The 21761-nt window shown below is 36.5% G+C and overlaps 1 protein-coding gene across 1 annotated transcript in view; it reads right to left on the bottom strand.

Moving 5' to 3' along the window:
- LOC128026667 (myomesin-2) overlaps positions 1-21761 on the bottom strand; it is a 50271-nt gene that overhangs the window by 15581 nt on the left and 12929 nt on the right. Inside the window, exons 16-22 of the mRNA XM_052613916.1 lie at positions 19826-19947; positions 18121-18308; positions 17889-18015; positions 15890-16068; positions 15647-15761; positions 559-721; positions 284-390 (exon numbers count right to left, since the gene is read on the bottom strand). Of these exons, the coding sequence (XP_052469876.1) occupies positions 284-390; positions 559-721; positions 15647-15761; positions 15890-16068; positions 17889-18015; positions 18121-18308; positions 19826-19947 (1001 nt within the window). The remainder of the gene's footprint in view (positions 1-283; positions 391-558; positions 722-15646; positions 15762-15889; positions 16069-17888; positions 18016-18120; positions 18309-19825; positions 19948-21761) is intronic.

Raw genomic sequence — 21761 nt, 5'->3', positions numbered from 1 at the left:
TTTTTATCAGCAATCATCATTATCAACAATTTCAAGGCGATCACAACACAAATGTTTATTATTATTATTATTAAGGATCTTTGACATGTATACTATTATGGCAGCTATTTCTCTGCAAATGATGTGACATCCATAATACAGATCAACATGCAGACAAGTATCTGAATCAAATATGAATCAGATCTGTCTGTGGAATGTTTTGATAGCGTCTGGTACACTATATGATTTTGAGGAACGGCATTAATAATGAAGGCGATAGTCATAATATATTAACAGGCCTCACCTTCTGCTGAGATCTTGTAGCTGGCGGAGGCTCCATCAGTATGTGTAACAGACACAGAGTATGTGCCCAAATCCTCTTTGTCTGGGTTCTTAAAAAGCAAAGTTGAGCTAAACAAACAAATGAGCAAATATTAGTGTCTGTTCGGTGGGACAACAAAAGGAAAACAAATAGAATTCAATATGCACAGACTGTGGTATTGCCCTAAATATACTTTGAGCTAATATGTGTCTCGTCCAGATCTAGCTGGGACACATCGTACGTGTGTTTTTTCTTACTGGCTGCCTGATGTCTTAACCACGATTCCCTTAGAGAAGTCAGTGATTTCTTGGTAGGACTTCTTCCACACATACTTTGATTTCTCCGTCATTTGGCAGCTCTCAAAAGAGAGATAAATGTCACCTGATTCCTCATCCACGCCGCATTTGATTTCCTGGGCGCCTTCAAAATAACAAAAGAGAGAAGAATTAGCAAACAGGCAGATAAGAAGCGCAGACTACAAAACAAGTACTGCAGGATATAACAGAATTATAGGACACAGTGGGATTATTGGTCAGTACTCATAATTTTCAGATTTAAATACTAATGAATATTATACGAATATTATAATTAATATATTTAATTGCTAATATGGATTTTTTTTTCAGTTGATCTTAATATTAATTAGAAGATATTTCAATGGTCTACAATGGACTACAAATGTCAAATATAAAAACATCCCTGTTGATGACATTTAACACCACTGACGTCATATGCCATTGGATCCAATGTGTCTTGTAACCAAATGTCATTGAAATCAAACCTGACGCTGCACTATATTTCATTTTCAGTAAAAATCAGCTTACATTCATTCTGTCACACAAAGCTATGGTTTCAGAAGACTTATTATATATTTTATTAAGGATTTTATATATATATATACAGGGACGTGCACAGGAATTTTGAGGGGCAGTTGCTCTGACCTAAAAAAAGGGCACCCCCCCCCCCCAAAAAAAAACCTCACAGGCTATATGAAGGACTGAGAATAACAAGGTCTTTATTAAAATATATATACACAAAGTAAAACACTGAAATACAGCACTCAATCACCTTAACTACTACTAATAATAACATAGAAAAACATGACTTGAGTCATGAAAATCCCTACAACAAGACAAGATTGTCAGGGAGATTGTCAGGGAGCTTAATCTGAGAAAAGAACATGACAAATAACAAATAAAAAGAAAACTTTAAATACAGCATAATTTTTTTAGTGTGTGTGTGTGCCGTGGGTGTGTGCATGAGTGAGTGTGCATTGGTGACAAAGAGAGAGACGGCTTTACTTTAGTCAAGCAATAATTTTCTATACAGAATTCACACCCTATACAAATTCCACAGCTGTACAATTTTCACACCCTATACTAAATTTACCCTATACAATAGCCTACTCATCTGGAATGAAGGAGCAAACATTCAGTGTAAGAGTAAAAAAATGGCATAACATTATTTAATATTTATACTACAGGGCCGTTGAATGCTTGAATCTGATTGGCTGACGAACGTTCTGAGGCGTGACATTATTTTCTGGGAAAAGCATGGCGAACGTAGTTCCAGGCAGCTATCTTGACCGCATTACAGTTCCATATCACTTCGCATAGTAAAACTGTAATAACGGAAATTACAGGACTAACAAAAACAACAACATGACAGACGATTTTCCAAAAGTACACATTTCTCACTAGCGAGGTACTAACAGCGCTGTTTAGAGACGCTGCTGCAGTCTAATTCACACAAGCTCTCTCTCTCTCTCTCTCTCTCTCTCTTTCTCTCTGTGTGTATGTGTGTGTGTGTGACGAGGCTGACTCCAGCTCCTTATTCGCCAGCTCCTTATTCGCCGAACTATCCATTCCACCTTAAAAATGTCTAGTGGTTGTTAATCCTTCCCTGTCAGTGCTATTGGTTGTATTTTTTTAAAGGGACAGTTGCTCAAAACTGGCTTGCTTCAGACAGCAGTTAACAATGAACGGTAAAAATATAAAGTTATGTAAAAATGTATTGTATGTTTCAATACATAATGCACGTGACTTGCGAATGCAAGTTCTTTTTTTTATTTAAACGCCATGCCTTACTCAATGTCTTTTTCAACATACCCTGTATGAATAAAACAAGATAATATTGTTTGCAGCTCTTATGTAATCTTTATTAAAATGTATCCATTACTGTAAAAGATTAAATAAACATACATTATTTAACTGTCACACAAAATCTTGTATTACTGCAATTTCTGATGTGCTGTTGAAGAAACGTGCCCTACTCAACTGTATTCTGACAAAGCATATTGGGCATGTCATTTTTTTATTTCAAAGGTTCTCAAAAAAAGGATTACCTACAGGGCAAGAGTAATTCACTCTCTAACGAAATCCTTTATTAGACCATCTTCTGATTTTTTATTATGGAAATATAACCCAGACAAAAAATGCCCTCCAAAGCATCTGTATTTGACGAAAAAGCATATTGGGCATGTCATAATTTTTTTTTGAAAGGTTCTCAAACAAATGAGCATGTAGAGGGCAAGAGTAATTCACTCTCTAACGAAATCCTGCATTAGAACATTTTCTGATGTTTTATTATGGAAATATGACCCAGAGAAAATGCTCTCAATAGCGAATTTATGGGCCGAAAAAGCATATTAGGCATGGCATCATTTTCTTGTTTCAAAGGTTCTCAAAAAAAGGAGCATGTAGAGGGCAAGAGTAATTCACTCTCTAACGAGATCCTGCATTAGAACATTTTCTGATGTTTTATTATAGAAATATGACCCAGAGAAAATGCCCTCAAAAGCAACTTTATAGGCCGAAAAAGCATATTTGGCATGTCATCATTTTTGTGTTTCAAAGGTTCTCAAAAAAGGAGCATGTAGAGGGCAAGAGTAATTCACTCTCTAACGAGATCCTGCATTAGAACATTTTCTGATGTTTTATTATGGAAATATGACCCAGAGAAAAGGCCCTCAAAAGCAACTTCATGGGCGAAAAAGCATATTTGGCATGTCATAATTTTTTTGTTTCAAAGGTTCTCAAAAAAAAGGAGCACGTAGAGGGCAAGAGTAATTCACTCTCTAATGAGATCCTGCATTAGAACAATTTCTGATGTTTTATTACGGAAATATGAAAGCATATTGGGCATGTCATAATTTTCTTGTTTCAAAGGTTCTCAAAAAAAGGAGCACGTAGAGGGCAAGAGTAATTCACTCTCTAATGAAATCCTGCATTAGACCATCTTCAGATGTTTTATTATGGAAATATAACCCAGAGAATATGACCTCCAAGGCATCTGTATATGCCAAAAAAACATAATTGGCATGTCATCATTTTTGTGTTTTAAAGGTTCTCAAAAAAGGGACCATGTAAAGGGAAAGAGTAATTCACTCTCTAATGAAATCCTACATTAGACGATTTTCTGATGTTTTATTACGAAAATATGACACAGAGAAAATGCTCTCAATAGCAACTTTATGGCCGAAAAAGCATATTGGGCATGACAACATTTTCTTGTTTCAAAGGTTCTCAAAAAAGGAGCATGTAGAGGGCAAGAGTAATTCACTCTCTAACGAGATCCTGCATTAGAACATTTTCTGATGTTTTATTATGGAAATATGACCCAGAGAATATGCTCTCAATAGAAACTTTATGAGACGAAAAAGCATATTTGGCATGTCATAATTTTCTTGTTTCAAAGGTTCTCAAAAAAAGGAGTACGTAGAGGGCAAGAGTAATTCTGTCTGTAACGAGATCCTGCATTAGAACATTTTCTGATGTTTTATTATGGAAATACGATCCAGAGAAAATGCCTTCCAAAGCAACAGTATATGCGACAAAGCATATTTGGCATGGCATAATTTTCTTGTTTCAAAGGTTCTCAAAAAAAGGAGCACGTAGAGGGCAAGAGTAATTCACTCTCCAACGAAATCCTGCATTAGAACTTTTTCTGATGTTTTATTATGGAATTATAACCAAGAGAATATTACCTCCAAAGCAACTGTATATGCGAAAAAGCATATTAGGCATGGCATCATTTTCTTGTTTCAAAGGTTCTCAAAAAAAGGAGCATGTAGAGGGCAAGAGTAATTCACTCTCTAACAAAATCCTGCATAAGAACATTTTCTGATGTTTTATCATGGAAATATAACCCAGAGAATATGCCCTCCAAAGCATCTGCATATGTCAAAAAAGCATATTGGGCATGACAACATTTTCTTATTTCAAAGGTTCTCAAAAAAGGAGCATGTAGAGGGCAAGAGTAATTCACTTTCTAATGAGATCCTGCATTAGAACATTTTCTGATGTTTTATTACGGAATTATGACACAGAGAAAATGCTCTCAATAGCTACTTTATGACCAAAAAAGCATATTGGGCATGTCATAATTTTCTTGTTTCAAAGGTTCTCAAAAAAAGGAGCACGTAGAGGGCAAGAGTAATTCACTCTCTAACAAAATCCTTCCCCTTAGAACATTTTCTAATGTTTTATTATGGGAATATGACCCAGAGAAAATGCTCTCAATAGCAACTTTATGGGCCGAAAAAGCATATTTGGCATGTTTTAATTTTCTTGTTTCAAAGGTTCTCAAAAAAGGAGCACGTAGAGGGCAAAAGTAATTCACTCTCTAATGAAATCCTGCATTAGAACATTTTCTGATGTTTTATTATGGAATTATAACCCAGAGAATATTACCTCCAAAGCATCTGCATATGTCAAAAAAGCATATTGGGCATGACAACATTTTCTTGTTTCAAAGGTTCTCAAAAAAAGGAGCATGTAGAGGGCAAGAGTAATTCACTTTCTAACGAGATCCTGCATTAGAACATTTTCTGATGTTTTATTACAGAATTATGACACAGAGAAAATGCTCTCAATAGCAACTTTATGACCAAAAAAGCATATTGGGCATGTCATAATTTTCTTGTTTCAAAGGTTCTCAAAAAAAGGAGCACGTAGAGGGCAAGAGTAATTCACTCTCTAATGTAATCCTGCATTAGACCATCTTCTGATATTTTATCATGGAAATATAACCCAGAGAAAATGCCCTCGAAAGCAAATGTATATGCCGAAAAAGCATATTTGGCATGTCATAATTTTTGTGTTTCAAAGGTTCTCAAAAAAAGGAGCACGTAGAGGGCAAGAGTAATTCACTCTCTAACAAAATCCTTCCCCTTAGAACATTTTCTAATGTTTTATTATGGGAATATGACCCAGAGAAAATGCTCTCAATAGCAACTTTATGGGCCGAAAAAGCATATTTGGCATGTTATAATTTTCTTGTTTCAAAGGTTCTCAAAAAAGGAGCACGTAAAGGGCAAAAGTAATTCACTCTCTAATGAAATCCTGCATTAGAACATTTTCTGATGTTTTATTATGGAATTATAACCCAGAGAATATTACCTCCAAAGCAACTGTATATGCAAAAAGCATATTAGGCATGGCATCATTTTCTTGTTTCAAATGTTCTCAAAAAAGGAGCATGTAGAGGCCAAGAGTAATTCACTTTCTAACGAGATCCTGCATTAGAACATTTTCTGATGTTTTATTACAGAATTATGACACAGAGAAAATGCTCTCAATAGCAACTTTATGACCAAAAAAGCATATTGGGCATGTCATAATTTTCTTGTTTCAAAGGTTCTCAAAAAAAGGAGCACGTAGAGGGCAAGAGTAATTCACTCTCTAATGTAATCCTGCATTAGACCATCTTCTGATATTTTATCATGGAAATATAACCCAGAGAATATGCCCTCGAAAGCAAATGTATATGCCGAAAAAGCATATTTGGCATGTCATAATTTTTGTGTTTCAAAGGTTCTCAAAAAAAGGAGCACGTAGAGGGCAAGAGTAATTCACTCTCTAACAAAATCCTTCCCCTTAGAACATTTTCTAATGTTTTATTATGGGAATATGACCCAGAGAAAATGCTCTCAATAGCAACTTTATGGGCCGAAAAAGCATATTTGGCATGTTATAATTTTCTTGTTTCAAAGGTTCTCAAAAAAGGAGCACGTAAAGGGCAAAAGTAATTCACTCTCTAATGAAATCCTGCATTAGAACATTTTCTGATGTTTTATTATGGAATTATAACCCAGAGAATATTACCTCCAAAGCAACTGTATATGCAAAAAGCATATTAGGCATGGCATCATTTTCTTGTTTCAAATGTTCTCAAAAAAGGAGCATGTAGAGGCCAAGAGTAATTCACTTTCTAACGAGATCCTGCATTACAACATTTTCTGATGTTTTATTACGAAAATATGACACAGAGAAAATGCTCTCAATAGCAAAAAAGGAGCACGTAAAGGGCAAGAGTAATTCACTCTCTAATGTAATCCTGCATATTTAAGTTGTGATTCCCACTACACTATCATATACAAATGCTTTGGAGGGCATTTTCTCTTTCTTGGGTCATATTTCCATATTAAAACATCAAAAAAAGTTCAAATGCAGGATTTCATTAGAGAGTGAATTTCTCTTGCCCTCTACGTGCTCCTTTTTTTGAGAACTTTTGAAACAAGAAAATTATGACAAGCCTAATATGCTTTTTCGCATACAGTTGCTTTGGAGGGCATTTTCTCTGGGTCATATTTCCATAATAAATCACCAGAAAATGTTCTAATGCAGGATCTCATAAGAGAGTGAATTACTCTTGCCCTCTACGTGCTCCTTTTTTGAGAACCTTTAAAACAAGAAAATGTTGTCATGCCTAATATGCTTTTTCGCATATACATTTGCTTTCGAGGGCATTTTCTCTGGGTCATATTTCCATAATAAAACATCAGAAAATGTTCTAATGCAGGATCTCGTTAGAGAGTGAATTACTCTTGCCCTCTATGTGCTCCTTTTTTTGAGAACCTTTGAAACAAGAAAATGTTTTCATGCCCAATATGCTTTTTCGACATACAGATGCTTTGGAGGGCATTTTCTCTGGGTTATATTTCCATAATAAAACATCCGAAAATGTTCTAATGCAGGATTTTGTTAGAGAGTGAATTACTCTTGCCCTCTACATGCTCCTTTTTTTTAAAACCTTTGAAACAAGAAAATTAGGCCATGCCTAATATGCTTTTTCGCATATACAGTTGCTTTGGAGGTAATAATCTCTGGGTTATAATTCCATAATAAAACATCAGAAAATTTTCTAATGCAGGATTTCGTTGGAGAGTGAATTACTCTTGCCCTCTACATTCTCCTTTTTTGAGAACCTTTGAAACAAGAAAATTATAACATGCCAAATATGCTTTTTCGTCCTATGAAGTTGCTATTGAGAACATTTTCTATGGGTCATATTTCCGTAATAAAACATCAGAAAATGTTCTAAGGCAGGATTTTGTTATAGAGTGAATTACTCTTGCCCTCTAAATGCTCCTTTTTTTGAGAACCTTTGAAACAAGAAAATTATGACATGCAAAATATGCTTTTTCGGCCCATAAATTCGCTATTGAGAGCATTTTCTCTGGGTTATATTTCCGTAATAAAACATCAAAAAATGATCTAATGCAGGATTTTGTTAGAGAGTGAATTACTCTTGCTCTCTACATGCTCCGTTTTTTGAGAACCTTTGAAACAAGAAAATTATGACATGCCAAATATGCTTTTTTGGCTCATAAAGTTGCTATTGAGAGCATTTTCTCTGGGTCATATTTCCATAATAAAACATCAGAAAATGTTCTAATGCAGGATCCTGTTAGAGAGTGAATTACTCTTGCTCTCTACATGCTCCGTTTTTTGAGAACCTTTGAAACAAGAAAATTATGACATGCCAAATATGCTTTTTTGGCTCATAAAGTTGCTATTGAGAGCATTTTCTCTGGGTCATATTTCCATAATAAAACATCAGAAAATGTTCTAATGCAGGATCCTGTTAGAGACAGAATTACTCTTGCCCTCTACGTACTCCTTTTTTTGAGAACTTTTGAAACAAGAAAATTATGACAAGCCTAATATGCTTTTTCGCATACAGTTGCTTTGGAGGGCATTTTCTCTGGGTCATATTTCCATAATAAATCACCAGAAAATGTTCTAATGCAGGATCTCATAAGAGAGTGAATTACTCTTGCCCTCTACGTGCTCCTTTTTTGAGAACCTTTAAAACAAGAAAATGTTGTCATGCCTAATATGCTTTTTCGCATATACAGTATTGTTCAAAATAATAGCAGTACAATGTGACTAACCAGAATAATCAAGGTTTTTCGTATATTTTTTTATTGCTACGTGGCAAACAAGTTACCAGTAGGTTCAGTAGATTCTCAGAAAACAAATGAGACCCAGCATTCATGATATGCACGCTCTTAAGGCTGTGCAATTGGGCAATTAGTTGAATTAGTTGAAAGGGGTGTGTTCAAAAAAATAGCAGTGTGGCATTCAATCACTGAGGTCATCAATTTTGTGAAGAAACAGGTGTGAATCAGGTGGCCCCTATTTAAGGATGAAGCCAACACTTGTTGAACATGCATTTGAAAGCTGAGGAAAATGGGTCGTTCAAGACATTGTTCAGAAGAACAGCGTACTTTGATTAAAAAGTTGATTAGAGAGGGGAAAACCTATAAAGAGGTGCAAAAAATGATAGGCTGTTCAGCTAAAATGATCTCCAATGCCTTAAAATGGAGAGCAAAACCAGAGAGACGTGGAAGAAAACGGAAGACAACCATCAAAATGGATAGAAGAATAACCAGAATGGCAAAGGCTCAGCCAATGATCACCTCCAGGATGATCAAAGACAGTCTGGAGTTACCTGTAAGTACTGTGACAGTTAGAAGACGTCTGTGTGAAGCTAATCTATTTTCAAGAATCCCCCGCAAAGTCCCTCTGTTAAAAAAAAGGCATGTGCAGAAGAGGTTACAATTTGCCAAAGAACACATAAACTGGCCTAAAGAGAAATGGAGGAACATTTTGTGGAGTGATGAGAGTAAAATTGTTCTTTTTGGGTCCAAGGGCCACAGGCAGTTTGTGAGACGACCCCCAAACTCTGAATTCAAGCCACAGTACACAGTGAAGACAGTGAAGCATGGAGGTGCAAGCATCATGATATGGGCATGTTTCTCCTACTATGGTGTTGGGCCTATTTATCGCATACCAGGGATCATGGATCAGTTTGCATATGTTAAAATACTTGAAGAGGTCATGTTGCCCTATGCTGAAGAGGACATGCCCTTGAAATGGTTGTTTCAACAAGACAATGACCCAAAACACACTAGTAAACGGGCAAAGTCTTGGTTCCAAACCAACAAAATTAATGTTATGGAGTGGCCAGCCCAATCTCCAGACCTTAATCCAATTGAGAACTTGTGGGGTGATATCAAAAATGCTGTTTCTGAAGCAAAACCAAGAAATGTGAATGAATTGTGGAATGTTGTTAAAGAATCATGGAGTGGAATAACAGCTGAGAGGTGCCACAAGTTGGTTGACTCCATGCCACACAGATGTCAAGCAGTTTTAAAAAACTGTGGTCATACAACTAAATATTAGTTTAGTGATTCACAGGATTGCTAAATCCCAGAAAAAAAAATGTTTGTACAAAATAGTTTTGAGTTTGTACAGTCAAAGGTAGACACTGCTATTTTTTTGAACACACCCCTTTCAACTAATTGCCCAATTGCACAGCCTTAAGAGCGTGCATATCATGAATGCTGGGTCTTCTTTGTTTTCTGACAATCTACTGAACCTACTGGTAACTTGTTTGCCACGTAGCAATAAAAAATATACTAAAAACCTTGATTATTCTGGTTAGTCACATTGTACTGCTATTATTTTGAACAATACTGTACATTTGCTTTCGAGGGCATTTTCTCTGGGTCATATTTCCATAATAAAACATCAGAAAATGTTCTAATGCAGGATCTCGTTAGAGAGTGAATTACTCTTGCCCTCTACATGCTCCTTTTTTGAGAACCTTTGAAACACAAAAATGATGACATGCCAAATATGCTTTTTCGGCCTATAAAGTTGCTTTTGAGGGCATTTTCTCTGGGTCATATTTCTATAATAAAACATCAGAAAATGTTCTAATGCAGGATCTCGTTAGAGAGTGAATTACTCTTGCCCTCTACATGCTCCTTTTTTTGAGAACCTTTGAAACAAGAAAATGATGCCATGCCTAATATGCTTTTTCGGCCCATAAATTCGCTATTGAGAGCATTTTCTCTGGGTCATATTTCCATAATAAAACATCAGAAAATGTTCTAATGCAGGATTTCGTTAGAGAGTGAATTACTCTTGCCCTCTACATGCTCATTTGTTTGAGAACCTTTCAAAAAAAAAAATTATGACATGCCCAATATGCTTTTTCGTCAAATACAGATGCTTTGGAGGGCATTTTTTGTCTGGGTTATATTTCCATAATAAAAAATCAGAAGATGGTCTAATAAAGGATTTCGTTAGAGAGTGAATTACTCTTGCCCTGTAGGTAATCCTTTTTTTGAGAACCTTTGAAATAAAAAAATGACATGCCCAATATGCTTTGTCGGAATACAGTTGAGTAGGGCACGTTTCTTCAACAGCACATCAGAAATTGCAGTAATACAAGATTTTGTGTGACAGTTAAATAATGTATGTTTATTTAATCTTTTACAGTAATGGATACATTTTAATAAAGATTACATAAGAGCTGCAAACAATATTATCTTGTTTTATTCATACAGGGTATGTTGAAAAAGACATTGAGTAAGGCATGGCGTTTAAATAAAAAAAAGAACTTGCATTCGCAAGTCACGTGCATTATGTATTGAAACATACAATACATTTTTACATAACTTTATATTTTTACCGTTCATTGTTAACTGCTGTCTGAAGCAAGCCAGTTTTGAGCAACTGTCCCTTTAAAAAATACAACCAATAGCACTGACAGGGAAGGATTAACAACCACTAGACATTTTTAAGGTGGAATGGATAGTTCGGCGAATAAGGAGCTGGCGAATAAAGAGCTGGAGTCAGCCTCGTGTGTGTGTGTCTGTCTCTCTCGCTCTCTTTCTAATAACTTCATTAATAACTGCATTATAATACTATCAACGGCTCAAGCCTCCATTACCAGCTTTAAAATGACATTGTGAAACCAGCAAAAGAAGCGTTGGATGAGATGCGGAAGAAATAGTCCTACCCAACAATAGCAATTAAGTACAAAAACCGAACGAATCCCTTTAAATATATCATCTGATCGATGTCTTGAGGTGTGGTAACCTTGGTATAAGCGGAATAATTGACTCTGCTTCGAGTCGTGACCGAATCACCACCTCAGGTGTGCATTATTTTTCTAATAATTAAACGGCCCGTCGTCAATTATTCCTTACTTGAATCACAGCTTAAATAGTGTTTTGACATCGACAACCCAAGTGCATTTTACCTCAAACTTGCGTCTAGTTAACTTTCTAAAGTAGCAATCGCTTCTCGGGTCGACATTAACACACTGACAAAATTATATTCAGAATTAAAAATATTTTTATACCACTTTTTAATGTGTGATTGTGTAATGGTTTTCACGAGATACCAACCTTTCGCGAACTTGCTTCCAACACTCGTTCTCATGGAGACGCGGTGTGCACGGAGGGGAGGGCTGTGCGCACGCGAGTAACGTTATGTGAGAGAGACGCGTGAGTGAGAGACGCAGGGAAATGAAATGCAGCTGAACGTTTGCTCTATGAAAGACATTGACAAAGACGAAAACTAAGGACATTTAATCTATAATTTTATTTTATTTTAGTTAGTTTTGCCAAACACACATTACAGTTTTGGTTAGTTATCGTTGTTTTGTAATGTCTCGTTTTTATTTTTATTTCAGTTAAAACAATTTTTTTTCCCAACTAGTTTTCGTTTTTTCGTTCGTTTTCGTTAACGATTATAACCTTACTATTACTTTTCCGACAACGTTGAGTCGTCTCACCCGACAACCGCGACAATCTCCTTCTAGGGCCGCTCATGCAGGCTCAGCTCAGGTGCCGGTCGCGTGCAGCGCTGCAGCCACGTAAAGAGAGTTTGCCCTTCCCCTACCGACTTTCACTTTCGGAAGGGTGCCCGAATATGGAAGTGAAAGAGGCTTTGCGATTTTTATTTATTTATTTTATCTAGGCCTACGTGAAATTCTGCATCCATTGTACGATTTTTTTTATTTATTTTTTTCCACCTCGGAAGGGCAACGTGAGTCGAGAAGGGCATATGGGCAGTTGCCCGGGCAACCTGAGCAACCCCCCTGTGCACGTCCCTGTATATATATATATTACATTAGTTAGCCTGAACTAACAGCATTTATTAATCTTAGTTAATGTTGATTTAAACTTTAAATAGAGCATTATTAAAATCAAAAGTTGTGCTTGTTAACATTAGTTCATGCACTGTGAATTAACATGGACTAACAATGAACAACTGTATTTTCATTAACTAACATTAACAAAGATGAATAAATACTGCAATAAATGTATAGTCCATCATTTGTCCATGTTAGTTAATGCATGAAATAATGGAAAATTATTGTAAAGTGTTACTATTCGTTTTCATTATTTGGAAAGTGGCCAGAATATTCTGTAAATTCGCTTCACACAGTAAATAGCACAATTTCAGAATAAGTTAAAGCCAAGAAAATAATTTTCATTTTGAATTGTTATTAGGTGAAATGTTGCTGTAAACTGTAAAAGTGGTGACCTGCGGTTGTGACCTTAAATAATTATTTTTTACCTGAATTAAAGCATAAAGATTAGTTTTATTAATAAGTTATTTATTAATCAGTTATGTTAAATAATATTTTTTGTTTGAATAAAACCAGTTAATTTAGATGCTACCATTTTGGGGTTTCAATTTTTTCAGGGTAGTGATATAAAATTAAATAAATAAAATAAACATGCAAGGTGTGAAGAAGCTTGTGAATGATTGGTGCAGATTCGATTTGGCCTTGATTATGACCAATCAGCCTACACAGGGCTTCCCTTCTCAGCATCTCATACAACATCACACACACATTATATAGACAGACGGGTCCACAGTGCACTCTACTGGCTGATGGCATTTTATCAGCTTCAAAACCTTTCAGGATGCTCAGGATGAATCATCTTGGATCATCCCGTTTTCCTTATCTGCGAATGAGCAGGAAGCTGTTCCCCAAGTCACTTCAGAACGCCTCCCATGTTGTCATCCACACTGCCCCACATGGCTCTGAACTCCTCCCATTTCATCCAAAATAAAGATCCCTTCTTTTAAATGCACTGATATTCAGCCATTCTGGATCCTCTGTGGTATTGTAAGTGCTTAAAGACTATAGGATTTTACAACTGACACAACTGAATGCACCTGGTTTCACTGTGCACAATCCCAAAATCCCATCTTCATACTCTAGTAATAACCACCTCTGAAATGCAACTATTCTCCCAACCGATAGGGTCACGGAGATGCTGGAGACGATCACATCATCACTAGGCAAAGGCAGGGAAAACCCCTGGATGCATGACAACATCACCAAGCCAATGTGGTCTATATAATATCTGAAGAAAGCTATCCGTTAATTCTTCGGCGTGCACAAGACCCTCAGAAGTATGTGAACTGAAATCTGCCATCTTTGCTCACAGCCACTCGGTTCAAGATGGATGTTTTTGAACCATAAATGTCATGTGACCAATTCTTAATCCCCCTTGTGCTGCAGGAAAATTACGTCCTGACAAATTTGATTGGCTGAAAACTAGTCACTATCCTGAGATGTGACATCAAAAACAACAGACATTGTCCATTTCCAGAACATTTCATGCTTGTATGTAGAAATAACATATTAAAAAGAAAATAAAATAAAATACAAATAACAAAAGACAAAGGATTTTGTCAGAATGCAAAGCAATTTACTGCATCTACCATGAAGGGCTAGTTGGATCATGCTAGTAAGCAAAAATCTAGCTCTATTCTGATGTGAAATGATTTCCCCAGTATTTTTCTTGTTAAAAATCCTGTTTCGTGTGTAAATTAATCACATTACAGAAGTAAAAAGGGGACTGAAAACAGCAATTCATATCGACTTGGAACAAAATTCCCCTTGAGGCAGTGGTTCTCCACAAGTTTATCAGCTAAATTATCATTATCATTAGTTTCCCAGTGAGGAAAAAAAAGCCATGTGAATAGATATGGTTTTTTCTTATGGTTCAATAAATGCAAAGCAATTCGACATTCAAACATAAATTTGATCATCATCACAAACAGCAGCCAATCAGTAAACAAGCATTCCTCTTCTTATGATCATTTTATATATGTTATAGCGTGTTTCTGGAAGCTAGACACTAAGTTGCTTTCACAAAGCTGACAGAATAACTGTAGTAAAGAGTAGTTGCTATGGAAACAATGCCCTGTCTTGTCAAGTCACATTGGTATAAACTGGCGTGTGCTAGAATGATACTTTTGCAAGTAGTTGCAAGTTTCAGCTCGTCTCGATGTGAATCTTTGCTGTAAACTTGTCTTAAACAAAACCCCTTTAATAATACATCTTCCAGGATCCCCAAAGTTCTCTCACTGAGGATTGCTGCCTTAAAGGAAGAGTCACCCAAAAATTAACCATGGATGTAAAATAATACAGTCTTGTGAAGAGATACGGTTGCTTTGCTTTGATGAATAGATTTAGCTTTTATGCAAATATAAACACACATACATAGAGCTCATCACACTGTAAACTAAACTTTGTAATGCGTCACTAAAACAAACCTTACTGGTTCTCAAGCATCACACGCACACATTTAAACTTTCGTGTTTACCTTGTAATGTGCTCTAGTCTATGTATGATGCAAATAAAAGCCATAATTAAATATGTTCATCAAACAAAGTGACCTAATCTCTTCACAAGACTTGGATAACATCACTTCATTCATATTGATTTGGTTTAACGATGCGTGATCTTTTTGGTTACCTGGACTTCTGATGGATAGACAGAAACCTCTTATTATTATTAAAAATATCTTAATTTGTGTTTCGAAGGTGAACCACAGCCTTATGGGTTTGACTGACATGAGGGAGAGAAGTTTTCTTGAAAACTACTTCCTATCTGCTGTCAGCAAACAATCGACAGCATGTAATTGTTTTTCAAACATTTCAATAACAAATTACAAATCAGCCAAAAATCCAACGTTAATCGTCTCTTTAACTGTGATACCTAAACTCAAATTGCACAAAAAGTACCCATTCAGTGTGACACATAAAGTTAAATGATAAATAAATAAATAAATAAATAAATATATATATAAATATATATATATATATATATATATATATATATATATATATATATATATATATATATATATATATATATATATATTGTTTTTTTTGTTTTTTTCATTCTTATATGTACAAGAATTCATATATATACAAGTATGCAGTAATGGTTTACCTGGCAATGCCTTGATGCACGCAGGGTCAGATGGGGTTGAAGCCACACCAATGCCCTGGGCATTCTCTGCCTGCACACGGAACAAATAAAACTCGCCTGTCTCTAGACCCTTGACCTGCAAAAATTCAAACAATACGTTTGATAAAGCCATAGAGAAACACACCAGTATTCATACTTCCATGTCTAGCTGAAGTAAAAGTACAAAACATCTGAGAATGTGAGTTTGACAGCACAAATCGATACCTTAAGATAGCAGTGGTTGACTGAACTTTCGTTGACTTTGCTCCAGGTATTAGAGCCTTTCTTGGATTTCTCAACAAAGTATCCAGTGATGGCACAGGTGCCGCTGTAGACCGGAGCCTTCCACTCCACCACCACTGAATCATCCCTTACTTCAGTGAAGGTCACATCATAGGCTGGACCTGCCAAATCCAAACACGAGGAAATAAATGCTCCAGGTTGTCATGCTTTTAATCCATTTGGGTGAATTTCATAGAAACATGTTCAGATGACATATCATCTAAAATGGGAAAAAAAGCGACTTTAGTTTCATGTAAATTAATCACCCATATTCTCATCACTGAAATTAATCTGGATGTTTTACATCTGATTTTCAGCTGAGATATGATTTCTTTGATTTTAGGGTAAAACATAACTGGTACATATTCTACACAGCTTCCATCACGTGTATTGGTCTTCTGTATTTCTTGTCTGGTCTTGACTGTTCAATACACAAATGTAAAGAGGAAAAGAGTGTGTCTCGAAAATGTGTCTCGAACAACAGCTCTTTGTTTGAAAACAGCTACTGATCATCTTACTCGGTTCACATGAAACCAAGTAAGTACATGTTTTGAAACATGTTTTATTATACTAACAATAGTTTATTTTTGAATGATTGTGATATAGTGCAGTGGTGGCTGGCAGCATGGTGGTCCCAGGTTGGAATCCTGTAGGGTCAGTATATAGCCAAAAGAGAGCTATGGAGAGCTCTTATTCCCTTTGTAGACTTTAAAAAGGTTTTTAACCATGCAAACAAGAAATCTTGCTGCAGAGGATCTGTGCCTCTAAGACTACTATAAATCTGCTAAACATCAACTACCAATGTTTGCCAAGAGTTGTGGGTTGGAAGACTCATGCAAGAGTGTATTTTGCACACATGAGACTTTTACTTCCTCTAAAGTGTTCTTAGGACACCACATAATTACCAACATTCAATGCATGACTTAGTCTCTTCTGTGGAAATAAAGAGGTATAACTTCATGTAGAATCTTCAAAGACCTCTTTTACAATATTAAATAATTGAGTAAAAAAACAAAAAAAACAAACAAAGGTAAAACAAAGGTAAAAATTCAGATTCTATACGGTGACCGTGTGCAACATTGTGCTTTCAAAAGACCATTAAATCTGAAATGAAATGAAAATCTTACATTTATTGATCGAAACTTCAACATTTGGCTTTTTGTGATGTTATCTACAATGTTGATTAAAATTCTGCTGCTTCTCCTGTAAAATGTATAACTGTATGGTTGAGCGATACATTTGTTACAGTATGCATTAATCTCCCTTAACGTTAGTTGATAAAATACACATATTCATTGTTACTTTATGTTAATTCGAGTCGATTAAATTACTGTTGAAATTTACATAAACTAAGAATAATAAAGTATATATTTATTGTATTTATTGTAAATAAACTTTAAAAACAAACCAAACAGGACAGACATGGGGACTATGAACAATCTCTGAATAGAAAACAGCTGATGAAAGATTCCATAAAATTTCTCAGTTTGTGTTACACAGAACAAATGTTACAGTTTATGAACGTTCCGTTCCCTTATTTGGTCACCTTCCTTTTCTTGTGTTGGTTAATTGATTAGTCCCCACCTGTCTCCAGTTCCCTCATCACCTCCTGAGTGTTTAAATACCCAGTCTGTTCAGTTCTCCCTCGTCTGTGATTAAATGTATTGTAACCTAACCGGAATGTCTATGTTAATGCTGAATGTGTATCTTTGAACATAGCTGTAACTTAACCTATTGTATTGTGTAGTATATTGTCTGTATTCTCCTTCGTCTTCCAGTAAACTCCTCATTTTGAACACTATCCTCCTCGAGCACTTAATCCTTACGTTAGCACATGTGCCAGTTTGTAACAACAAATAGCAGCACACGTTTTAAACGACATGAAAATTAGTAAATAATGATCAAATTTTAGAATTAAAACTATGTGCATATGTCGCATTACCTGGCTCAGGCATGGTCCAAGCCTCACATTTAAAGGGAGCACTAGGGGTCGAAGCATCACCCAGTCCAATCAAATTAGCTCCATAGACCCTAAACTGGTACACTGACCCAGCTGTCAGACCTCCAATCTTAAAAAGCAACAGTTTATCTTAGTTATTATATGCATATTATAACTCAATCAATATAAGCTGATGTAACAATAACATGCACAGGATACTGCGATACATGGCCACCTTGTGCAGTCTTTCCTTAATGGGTGGGATGTTGACCTCCTTCCATGTCTTCTTGGCCACATTGCATTTGTCGATGTAATAATCAGTGACCTCTGCTCCTCCAGAATGGATGGGCTTCTTCCAGTTGAGCACCATGGATTCCCCATCACAGTAGAGAAGAGAGACATCATAAGGGGAAGAGGGCAGCTCTGTGGAGAAGACAGATCGTTTTAGCTGGTCCTGCACATCACTCAATGTCTTGGACTGAGATGAACATGCCTCAGCTCTGGCTTATACTATGCACAGTGTTGTGTCTGCGGGTGTGATATAGGAGGCTGGAATGCATCTTTAATGTAATACATTGTTTATATATAAATGGCTATATACGCAGCTCACTGAGTTTTTGAAAAAAAATATTTTGAAAAAAAGAGAGAATTTCAGTGCAGTTTCTAGGGTGTAAGGAGTTGTTGCTAGGTGCCTACTGCTGCAGATCAAAAGAGTCGTCATTCAGGTCCCTATACTGTATATTCTGGTCCCTGATACTCCTCGGGCCAGTGGTCAGTGTAAGTCTTCATGTATTTTTTATTTATTTTTTATTTTGTATATATTTATTTTTATTATTATAATTTATTTTTATTTTTTTTTATTTATGTTTTTTTACTGTTTTTGACTGGCAAATGCTGTAAATGAAACACTGTCCTCAAGCCACACAAGGTACCAATAATGTCCATAGCAAAAATTGGTAATTCCATCTAATAAACTAAATTAATTTCCCAAACAATGTTTTTACTGTCTCTTTACTATAGACAGGCGTGCACTTTAAGGACAAAAAGTTTCATCTTCAGTTTAATCTTTTGAAGACTCTGAGTATGGAATTGTCCCCCTGAGTCCAAACAGAGGATTGCTGTTAGCTAAAGCTAAAGAGTTACAAAGCAAACAGCTCTACAAATCATCCAGATCTGTAAAAATGTAATGGTCTGCTGGCTGAAATCATTTATACTTGTTGACTAAGTGTCCCACAGAGATAAGGAAAAACAAACAAAAATTCTAACTCATTTTGGTATAAATTATTAAACCAATTTAGCAAATGGTATGAGGTTTAAGGGAAATAAAAACATTTTTAAAAACTCTTCCATGCATCTGTCTACTAGGGGTGGGTGGTATGACCATATCTTATATATTCATAGTGTGATGGTTATATTACATTATGAATAATTTTATATCATGATATATATCTGATTCATTACATTTTCTTATTATCTGGATCTATTTGTTTGTTTACACCTGATGAGATGTTTAAAAATTAAATCACTCCAATTGTCTATAGTGCATTATCCATGGTAAAATTACTGTAACACGCTCTCTTTTTGTTTCTTGCTTTAATAAACGGTATAGCACAATCTACTGTATACTAAAGGAACATTTGATATCTAGAATTAATCTTTTCTGCTGTGATTATGTGGCAAACTTTCCTGAGCACTGCCTATGAATAAAGATCAATAAAGACCTGTTCCAACCTGTTGTAATGTCATTAAAAAGAAGTCTTGTGAGCCAGTTCTGATGCCTGCCTTTCTTTTTGTCATTTACTACACCGTGGGTTTATCAATAACAAACACATCCTGCTGAAAAACAACTTTTGAATGTGTCTGGCAAGAGGAAATGGATCAAAATAAATGGTTTCTTGATGGAATATCAAAGGAGACTGGGTTGTGAGAGGCAGACTTACTAAGAGCAGCTTTCACAGAAAGAGGGGCCGATTCCTGGGATTCATCGCTGAGGCCCAGCTCATTGATGGCTTGAACACGGAAGACATACGTCTCACCGGTGGTCAGTCCGTGCACAACAAACCTGTGAGAACCCAGTAATGAGGCAGTGAAAGAGGAAGTTTTAGGGAATAGCATCCTCAAAAAAAAAGAAAAAAAAAGTTAGTCAGCAACACAAACTCCTGATGTAAGCTTTATGGTTTTCCAGTGGCATTTAATGTTGAAATATGTGATCATATTTTGTTTTTGTCAATTACCTTATCATGCACTTTATGGCACTTTCCACAAATCTGATTTATTTAGCAGACCCTGTAGCTTTCATGGATGCTTTGCATTCAAATATTTCAACTGAACAATATTTTGAGTGTTATTATTGACTTATGAGGCAAGTAGCTGTGTAATAATACTTCACATCGGGATCATAATCACCCTTTTGGCGGTTATTTGGCGATAACAACTGGCTGGATGTACATTATCCCTCGCATAACAAATACAGCTTTTGATTTTTATAATGTATTAGTAAATGTTGAAATTCACATTAACTAAGATCAATAAATGCTCAAGGTTACAAGTCCCTGCGTATTGTGTATGACTTCTGCATAAGTACGGCAAGACGATAGAGGAACCAGGAGAAGTGTGAATATCGAGGTCTTAGAATCTGATGAATGTGCGCGATGTAGACCAACCCACAGCGTTACATATATCCTACATAGCCAGAACCCGACAGGAAGGTCTTAGAGGCCGCCACACTTCAGGTGGAGTGAGCCTTGACCCCTAAGTGTGAGGGAAGGCAGAGGACTCTTATGACGTAGAAATGGCATCAACAATCCACCAACCATAACAGTCAAACCATAACAGACAAACAACTGATGTAAACAAACAAATTCCTCCACATGGCAGATCTGTCGACATATGTGTCTAGTGCATGCAATTTAGCTTCTGCTGGTCAGGCTCCCATAAGGGATGAGAACAGAAAGCCTGAAGTATGATGGGCCGTGGTACTGAGGGATGTATCCTGGCCACAAAGGGTACAGAAAAGCTTTGGCCAAGCCGGGGGCAAAGTCTAGAAAGGAGGGAGCCACTGACAAGGCCTGCAAATCTCAAGACTCTTTTTAGAGAAGTGATGGCTGATGAGAAGATCATCTTAAGTGACAAAACTCGATCTGAAACCTCCTCTATTGGGTCAAACGTAGGTTTACAGAGAGCCTTCAGGACCACGGCCAGGTCCCATGGTGGAACACGAGGTCGTACAGGAGGTCTCAGCCTCAGCGCACCGTGGAGAAAACAAATAATCAGGGGGTGTCTTCCGACAGATGGACCACCGAGAGGGGCGAGGTAAGCAGTTATAGCCACCACGTACACCTTCAGGGTAGAGTTTGTCAACCCTACAGAGAATCTAGCCTGCAAGAACTGTAGCACTGATCCGACCGGGCAGTTGGCGATCTCTTCAACAGAAAGTGAAGAGGTGGCACTGGATCCGGTGGCTGAGGGAGGAGAAACCCCAAGACCACTTGAGAACCCCATGACCGCAATCGCAAATTAGGAGTTTATTGAGGCAAAAGTTAATTAATATTTTGTTAACAGCGAGAATTGGACCTTATAATAAAATGGAACCATTTTTTTTTTTTTTTTTTTAATTGCACAAGAGTGTTGGACTTTCTTCTCCTACATTGTATTCTTCATGCAGTCCACAACTGAAAGGTTTGTTTGAGCTGTGCCCTATATTGTACGGACATGAATTCAAATTTCCTTTAGCCTGAGGCTTATTCATTTAAATTTTAGTGTGAGGGCTTTTACATTTGCTAAAATTAGAACTTTATTTTATTTTGTTTAACCCCTGGAGTCTAAAGGGGGTCGCACACCGGACGAGAAGCGCAGCGCCGCGTCGCGTCGCGCCAC

This window comes from Carassius gibelio, chromosome A13 (genome assembly GCF_023724105.1).
Source record: "Carassius gibelio isolate Cgi1373 ecotype wild population from Czech Republic chromosome A13, carGib1.2-hapl.c, whole genome shotgun sequence".
Taxonomy (NCBI): domain Eukaryota; kingdom Metazoa; phylum Chordata; class Actinopteri; order Cypriniformes; family Cyprinidae; genus Carassius; species Carassius gibelio.
Note: the sequence above shows the minus strand (reverse complement) of the source record. Positions and strands in the feature narration are given on the sequence as shown.